Source organism: Leptodactylus fuscus, chromosome 7 (assembly GCF_031893055.1).
Source record: "Leptodactylus fuscus isolate aLepFus1 chromosome 7, aLepFus1.hap2, whole genome shotgun sequence".
NCBI classification, from domain to species: Eukaryota; Metazoa; Chordata; class Amphibia; order Anura; family Leptodactylidae; genus Leptodactylus; species Leptodactylus fuscus.
In genome coordinates, this window is record NC_134271.1 from 33,974,475 (window position 1) to 33,983,814 (window position 9,340).

The following is a 9,340-nucleotide window of genomic DNA, read 5'->3' on the forward strand; positions in this document are numbered from 1 at the left end:
GAACTGGATGCTCCACATTCTGTAATGTTCATAAACCTTACCCTAAGATGAAAACAGAGGTGTTTTACACAGAATAAACATTTGCTTAAAGGATTCCTTCAGCTTAGGGTTCCTGTAGATGAGCAGATAAGACAGGACTATGGGAAATGAGGAAATAAACATCCCACATATCCAGTAACCCAAGGATTTATAGGGTAATATACTTAAAGCAAAAAGGATGATACAGACAAAGATCGAACCATACAAAACCAGGAGCCCTATCATGGTCTGGATGGCTGATTCATAATCTCTCACACTGGTGTTTCCTGAAGTGGTCAAGTTCTTCTGAATCTGACAATTGTATAGTTTGAGGAACCAAGTGCTGCCAATGGTGGTCATCATGATTACCAGGAATGGCAGAATGTTGAGGATTAGGATAGTGTTTATGAACCTCCCACTCTGTAAATTGACCTCTTCTATTACTACAGACTGAAATGATGTTGAATTTCGTTGGTTTTTTTGTATATTGGGAATAAGCATTGATAAGAAACTGCCACCAAGTGCCACAACTTCTGACATTATTACCCACCACCAGACAACCGCACCAATCTGACTCTTCAATGTTGTGAGGACTCCGGGCTGAGAAGGCATGATCTTTATGAAGTAGAATACACAAAGACCAGCAGAGAGCCACAAGCTGGATGTAATGCTGTACATGGTGATATACATGGTGGTGTAGTACACAAAATCATTGATAATCAGTTCTAGACAACAAGCTGTAAGACTAAAGTTTACAGAAAACATAGCGGTATAGCATATGGTGGACATGTTCAAAGGGATCAGGATCTTTCTGTAGGTAGTCAAATTATTTCTTCTAAATTGCTTAAGAAGAAGACAAGCTATGACAGAGAAGCTAAAGAATAACCCGGTAATGGTCTCCAGAAGTAAAATGACCAGAAAAAGCATCTCAGAAGTAGAATCCATGGCAGGAGTTGTGGTTACACAAAGAAGCAGACAATCTTCTAGTTTTTCTTGAAATTGGAGACCACTCAATACAATCAATCTCAGTCTCTTCTGGAAGGTTTGGGTTGACGACAGTGATTATCAATTTACTGTATGTTACTGGAAAAGTCTACTTACCAGCTGAAAGATATATACATGGCGACAAGCAAATATTCATTCTGAATTTGCCTCTTTCTTTGTCTTTCCTTGTCTGAGTTTGAATATATGTAAAACTTCATTCTTGTCCTACTGTAGGTCAGAGAATCTAGTGATGAAGAAGATGTGTCCCTGTCAACCATGTATTCTGATGACTCACAAGTTCCTTGCATTTTTCTTTGTATGTTCAAGAATGGGGAGGGGGGGGGGTGTTTATTTTTTATGCATTTGCTGCCCAGGTTTGGCTTCTGGACAACACTTATAGTACTAAGCACAGTTATGAGAACCTTTGAAGGAACAGAGGTGTTTACACTAGGCTTAGCTTCAGCTTGATAATGAATTACAATTTCTTGGTAAACCAATTCACTACAATATCATGACATGATAACCTCTAAAAAAGATGTAGATCACAGCACATGTAGGCATATCACAATATCATAAAACAATTTGTAATACTCTGAAGAAGAGGAAGGTGAAAGAGGAGACATCTACAGTACATAGAGAACGAGTCACACTGAGATACAGACATGACAAGGGTTTGTCTTCACCTGGAGGAAAAAACATGTAAATCGCATAGACATAGATTTCCTTTCAGCTGGCGCCCAGCACATAAGAGAAGAATAACACAATATCCTGTTTCCGGCTTCATGTATCTTGGATGACGTCTGTACATTAAGGATTTACATAAGAAATATTATCTGTTGTGCACCTGGTCATGAACATATGGAGTAATAATTAGTTTAATTGGAAAATCTATCTATCTATCTATCTATCTATCTATCTATCTATCTATCTATCATCAAGGTTGAGCCTAACAATTTTCTCATCTGCCTCCATTCATTAGGAAGCCATCACCTCTTCTAATTCTCTGCTGCATGTGTTAGAAGTAGGAGAAAACTGATATTTGGCCTATTAAATCCCAGTGAAGAAAATCCTTTACGCCAAGCAGTGTGCAAAGAATTCGGGATGCTTCCTAAATATTCAAAAAGTATAGGCAGGCAAGGGCCACGTAATTTCTTCCAAGTGTAAATCCACATATATGAGTGACACTGCAAAGAAATTAACAAAGACAAAAACTGCTTGAACATCCAAAAAGAACAAATCTTTATTTTAGAAGAAGATGTAAAAATAAAAATGCAAATGTACAAGTCACACAGTTTCCTTATTTTTCTGATCCCAATATTTTTGTTACCATACAGCGGTGCCCCCTCTTCATCTCTTTGCTATTTGTGTAAACATTTTTAGCTTCATCTAACAATATCTATAAATATTCTGTAAAATTATAAACACACAAAAAATGGTCAGCACTGCCAAACAAGAGGAGCTATATGTGCAGGTGAACGCTACCATGACTGCTACAGGGCGGCAAATACAAAAACTTTCCCCAGCTAGCCTGGATAATGGTGAAGGATTCTGTGGTCGGGAAGGATACCACAAAAATGTAGTTAAACAAATACACATCCTCACTCTAGCAAATAATCTGATATACAAAGCAGAATGAGCAGAGTCATTGTGTTTAACACTTTTGAGATAAATTTTCAACTTGGAGCGAACAAAACACCAAGCCCTGCTTCTTCATGTTCTGAATTATAAGAGAAAGAGATGAGTAGGGTTGAGCCGATCTTGAAATTTCAGGATCGTTTTTAAAATCCAATTTCCGATCATTTTCCATTCAAACCCGATCCCAATCCCAATTCTGATTCAATTGCAAGTTAATGGGATTTTTTTTAATTATCGAAGATCGGATTTTAAAAACGATCCTATTCATTACACAGCATTTTTGGACTCCACGCTGTGTAGTGATTAAAAATAATCCCCCGGCTACTTAGCCCCCCTGGTGCTTACCTGCACAGATTCGGTGCCGGTGCCGCTGCCGCTCCCCGCTGCTGCTCCCGTTCTTCTCGGTCCAGTCCTCTCTCATTGATATGACTTCAGAGCATGTCATGTCTTCAGAGCACCGTGTGTGCCTCCACCTCCCTAGGCTAGTGTTAGAGATGATGGGAGTAGGCATGTCTTGTTGTGGCTTAGGAGAGTGTGGGCGGGGAGACAATGTGCCACTGGAAGTCACTGTGCCACTGGAAGTCACAAGCCCTGCCTTCTCCCAGCATTTCTAACACTAGTCTAGGGAGGTGGGGGCGCGCAGGGCACTCTGAAGGCAGCGGCAGTACTTCTGTGCAGGTAAGTTTAGCAATCGGGATCGGAATTCCATTCCTGATCTTTTTTAGGCAGAATCGGAACACGATCGCGATCGTGAAATTTACTCGGGATCCGATCTTTTCTGATCCCGATTGCTCAACCCTAGAGATGAGACACTCAACCCTGCACACACCAACTAATAATGAAGGGCACCTAGTGACCAAGGAAGGGGAACAACATTTTGGGCAGAGTATTGAATGTGCCACTGGAGAGAATGGAGTGAATGGTCATGTTTACAGAAGATCATGGTTAACGTCTTTGTTCTGAGATGAACAGGAGACTTACTGCAAGTGACGGAACTGCTGACATTAGGAAAAGATGTGGTAAGAATCTTGGAAGGATTTGATCTAATGAAGACCTTGCGGCTGAGGACTGTTAAGTTTCCACCCAGGAAGACCATGTTCATCACACCCACGGAGCAAAGAGGATGAGTTTAATTTTATTTCAGTTTGTAAACTATTTCTAGACACAAAAAGAACGAAAGTGTTCAGGATAATCTCGGCCAGATATTTCAGAAGACTGAAGATCATCATGGTGAACCAGAACCCAATGTAGGCTCCCTGCAATACCCCTGAATGATGGGTGGAAAGCAACTGCTGGACACTTTTTGTGATGCTGGACCATGGGTGCTGGATGCTAGATAAGTGTGTGCAGATGAGTGGAAAATCTGGGATAACATACTTGTGCAAATCACCCTTAAAGTTAGCAAGCTGCAAATGTTGCTCATCCCCTAAACACTGCAAGTATCGTCAGTTTACACATCTTATTATCCTTTTTCTCTCAACCAGATTTGACTACATATGGGCCACGGTGTAGCTATATACTTGGACATCTGCTCTATAGATGGATAGATGCATATAGATATATTTTAGGAACATTTATAAAGCTTTATGTGTTGCTCTATATCCCTGAACTTGTGGAAACTTAATATAAGGGTTATTGTATTGTATTCATATTTTCTAGTTAATGGCCTAAAAACCATCCCATCATGATAACAACATTCTACAGATATTGTCACATTAAGGTTAAAATAGAAGAAACACATGGTCACATTTTTTTTTTTAGGTAGGATTCCCACTACTGTTGGTGTCCGCTCAGAAGGTATCCGTTTAAAAAAAAAAAAACGGACACCTATCATAACGGACACAAACGGACAGTAATTGATGGCTATCAATTACTGTCCTTAATAAGAACTTTGCCTTTAGACCTCAATGTTAAAAAAATAACAGACACTTGCTGTCCATTTTTTCAACTGGACAGAAAAGTCCTGCATGTAGGATTTTTTTGTCAGTTTGAAAAAACAAACATGAGTGTAAACAGACACTAAAGGACACAAGATAAAATCCCATTGAAATGAATGGAAATTGCAACGGCTGAAAAATTATGCGCGTTATACACTCGGAACAACCCATTGAAATGAATGGGATCTGTTTTGTGCGGTCACATTCTGACACGTGTATGCGTGCCAGAATGCAAGCGCATTAACTCCGTATGAACTGGCCTTTAGGCCTACTACTCCAGTCATTCCATTACTAAACCAACATCATTGCTAAAAGTCTTATTTCTTCCTATTTAGTTCATATGGAGCAATGAAGCCAACTACAAATACAAGTCAATCAATCAAACAAACCATCAATCAGTCAATCAGGCATATACATAACCACTGACTAGGGTTAAAATTGCCGGAAACCTGGAGACCAAGGTGTGATTCTGGTATGTGAGGACCAGACATGATAGAACTGGATGCTGCACATTCTGTAATGTTGGTAAAACTTCCCCTAAGATGAGTCCTGAGGTTTTATATACACAATAAACATTTGCTTAAAGGATTCCTTCAGTTTAGGGTTCTTGTAGAAGAGCAAAGTAGACAGGACTGTTGGAAATGAGAAAAGAAACATCCCGCATATCCAGTATCCCAAGGATTTATAGGGTAATATATTTAAAGCAAAAATGATGATACAGACAAAGACTGAGCCATACAAAACCAGGAGCCCTATCATGGTCTGAATGGCTGATTCATAATCTCTCACACTGGTGTTTCCTGGAGTGGTCAAGTTCTTCTGAATCTGACAGTTGTATAGTTTGAGGAACCAAGCGCTGCCAATGGTGGTCATCATGATTACCAGGAATGGCAGAATGTTGAGGATCAGGATAGTGTTTGTGAACCTCGTACTCTGTACTTTCATCTCTTCCATTAGTACAGACTGAAATGATGTTGAATTTCTTTGGTTTTTCTGTGTATTGGAAATAAGCAGTGAAAAGAAACTGCCACCAAGTGCCACAACTTCTGCAATTACAACGAACCACCAGACAACCGCACCAATCCAACTCTTCAATGTTGTGAGGATTCCGGGCTGGGAAGGCATGATCTTTATGAAGTAGAAAACACAAAGACCACCAGAGAGCCACAAGCTGGATGTAATGCTGTACAAGGTGATAAACATGGTGGTGTAGTATACAAAATCATTGATAACCACTTCTACAAAAAAATCAGCAAGAATAAAGTTTACAGATAACACAGAGGTATAGAATATGTTGGACATGTTCAGAGGGATCAGGATCTTGCTGTAGGTAGTCAAATTATTTCTTTTAAATTGTTTAAGAAGGCAAGCTATGACAGAGAAGCTGGAGAACAACCCGGCAATGGTTTCCAGAAGTAAAATGACCAGAAAAACCTTATCAGTAGTAGAATCCATGGTGGGAGTTGTGGATATATCAAGAAGATATCCTTCTAGTCTGTCTTGAAGTTGGAGCCCACTCAATACAATCAATCTCAGTCTCTTCTGCAAGGTTTGGGTTGATGACAGTGATTAGCAACTTACTGTGTCTCACTGGGAAAGTCTACTCACCAGCAAAAAGATATATACATGGCCACAAGCAAATATTCATTCTGTATTTGCCTCTTTTCTCAGTTTAAATATATGTAAAACTACATCCTTGAGGGATCTAGTGATGATCTAGATATTTCCATTTCAATCATGCATTCAGAAGTTCTTTGCACTTTTCTTTGTATATTCAAGAATGGGGAAGGGGTAGGTATTTGCTTTTTAGAAATTTAAGAAAAAGAAAATCAACATTAAAGTATAAAACATTATAAAAAAGAAGGTGAAATGCTTTATTCTCTTCACCACCTGCTCGTACAACAACATGGTCCATTGTCTTCTATTTTCATACTCTTCTTCATCCTCTGACTGTATTTTTCCAGTGTCTATATAGTACATATGTAGAAATGAGTAATATCGTGAAAGGTATGGAAGACCCATCTAGGGCAACAGTATTAAATCCTGACCAGTTCTCTGCTAGAACCTTCATGACTGACGAACGACTATCCATGATATTTCTGGGACTGGTCTGAGGAAAAATGAGTCATCTGATGTCTCTGACGTCACATGACCCCGGCCTGTGTCCCGGGTCATGTGACATCTGATGTCATAGAAGATGGACTACAGCGGAGGCCAACAGTGGAGGACTGCAGCGGGGCCGGGAGATAGGTGAGTAATAGTGTTTTTTTTTTTTTTTTTTTTTTATCCCCCCTGGGTCTCCGATTATACTCTGGGATCTGAAAAGACCTCAGAGTATAATGATTGTTTATGAGTGTCCACAGTGGGGCATAATACTGTGTGTAGGGGCCACTGAGGAACATAATACTGTGTGTGTAGGGCCCACTAAGGGACATAATACTGTGTGCAGGGGCCACTGATGAATATAATACTGTGTGGAGGGGCCACTAAGGACATAATACTGTGTGCAGGGGCCACTGAGGGACATAATACTGTGTGCAGGGGCCACTGAGGGACATAATACTGTGTGTAGGGGCCACTAAGGGACATAATACTGTGTGCAGGGGCCACTGAGGGACATAATACTGTGTGCTGGGGCCACTGAGGGACATAATACTGTGTGCAGGGGCCACTATGGGGGATAATACTGTGTGTAGGGGCCACTGAGCGACATAATACTGTGTGTAGGGGGAACTGTGGGACATAATACTGTGTGTAGGGGCCACTGAGGGACATAATACTGTGTGTAGGAGGCCACTGAGGGACATAATACTGTGTGCAGGGGCCACTGAGGGATGTAATACTGTGTGCAGGGGTCACTGAGGGACATAATACTTTGTGCAGGGGCCACTGAGGGACATAATACTGTGTGCAGGGGCCACTGAGGGACATAATACTGTGTGTAGGGGCCACTAAGGGACATAATACTGTGTGTAGGGGCCACTGAGGGACATAATACTGTGTGCAGGGGCCACTGAGGGACATAATACTGTGTGTAGGGGCCACTGAGGGACATAATACTGTGTGCAGGGGCCATTAAGGGACATAATACTGTGTGCAGTGGCCACTGAGGGACATAAAACTGTGTGTATGGGGCCACTAAGGGACATAATACCGTGTGCAGGGGCCACTATGGGGGATAATACTGTGTGTAGGGGCCACTATGGGGGATAATACTGTGTGTAGGGGCCACTGAGAGACATAATACTGTGTGCAGGGACCACTAAGGACATAATACTGTGTGTAGGGGCCACTAAGGGACATAATACTGCGTGCAGGGGCCATTATGGGGGATAATACTGTGTTCAGGGGCCACTGAGGGACAAAATACTGTGTGTAGGAGCCACTAAGGGACATGATACTGTGTGCAGGGGCCACTAAGGGATATAATACTGTGTGTAGGGGCCACTATGGGGAATAATACTGTGTGCAGAGGCCACTATGGGGAGTAATAGAGCGCGCAGGAATGCGGAGGAGGGGGCGATCAAGGTCTTCGGTGTCGGTCGGGGGGGGGGGGGGGGGCATGCCAAAAGTTCGCCAAAAGTTCATCCAGTTAAGCCAGCAGATATTAGAAAGCCATAACTCACATTCAAGACAACAGGGCCCAACAAGATTTTATTGCTTCTGCTCATGGTTTTCCGTCTGTAGATGATTGATATGATAACATATAGTTGAAAAATCTAATCATTTTTTCTAGAAGTAAAGCAACAGCAGGGTCCACGTTACCCATGTTATTACTGTTCATGATCTCAGTTTGAAGCCGTTCTTTTCTTTTCACGCAAGAAAAATGGAACTAATGTCTTGCTTTGGTAAAGCTGTAAATTTTCTATGATTTTCTGCACATGTCCCCAGCTGTCCAGGGTAGAGAATGGTCTTGTACCACCATACATGGATCCCCGTACAGATACATGATCCAGTTCCATCAATGACCTTGGCTGCCAAATCTTCTGCCTAAACCTATTTAAAGTGAATTGGTTGGTGAGGATTGACCATTTCTACTTTTCGTCTGGTTCAGGAAAGTGTCCTCCTAGAAGATCTGAAATTAAATATATGCAAATGCTCAAAGTATGGAATTCTTACTGACTTCTATGTAACATTACAAAAAGACAGATGTTATGCAACCTTCATGACAGATACCTGAACCTTGTCCTCTGTCCAGTGTTAGAAAATATTCCTGGAATACTGTTTATAAAGTGACCTTTAGGGGGCAACATGGTGGCTCAGTCAGTGGTTAGCACTGTAGCTTTGCAGAGCTGGAGTCCTGGGTTCAAATCCTGACAAGAACAATATCTGCAAGGCGCTTGTATATTTTCCTCGTGTTTGCCTGAATTTCCTCCCATACACCAAAGACTTAGTGATATGGAAAAATGTAGTTTGAGACCCCCATATGGGGCTCACAATCTACATTGAAAAAAAATAGTAATCTTCAACTCTGAATCCAAACCTGTTCTACTTGTGCTTATTCATAGCACCTTGATTCTTCTGCAAGGTCAGCATGTGATAAATCCCTAATGGTGTTTATTCTCTAGTATGGACGACCCTCACGAGATTCATTTCCCAAATATTCTTGAGGTATGGCTCTCCAGTTCATTTCTTATCAAATCAGATGGGCTATTATTATACTCAGAGTGTAATAAGTTCAGGTCCACTTACACTCATCTGTCTCATTTTTCCTGGGAATATTTGTGAGAACCAGTTACCCAGTCATCCTCTTCCGGCTTCTTTCA

The 9,340-nt window shown here is 41.2% G+C and overlaps 1 protein-coding gene across 1 annotated transcript; it reads right to left on the bottom strand.

The window, feature by feature from the left end:
• Window positions 1-5,111: 5,111 nt before the first annotated feature.
• LOC142214447 (taste receptor type 2 member 40-like) lies at window positions 5,112-6,029 on the bottom strand. The gene has a single exon (XM_075283394.1). The coding sequence runs from the start codon at window positions 6,027-6,029 to the stop codon at window positions 5,112-5,114; it is 918 nt and encodes a 305-aa protein (XP_075139495.1).
• Window positions 6,030-9,340: the final 3,311 nt, after the last annotated feature.

Bases quoted from the DNA above. Each gene is read 5' to 3' on its own strand.
- LOC142214447 (XM_075283394.1), bottom strand. From the start codon at position 6,029: ATGGATTCTACTACTGATAAGGTTTTTCTGGTCATTTTACTTCTGGAA.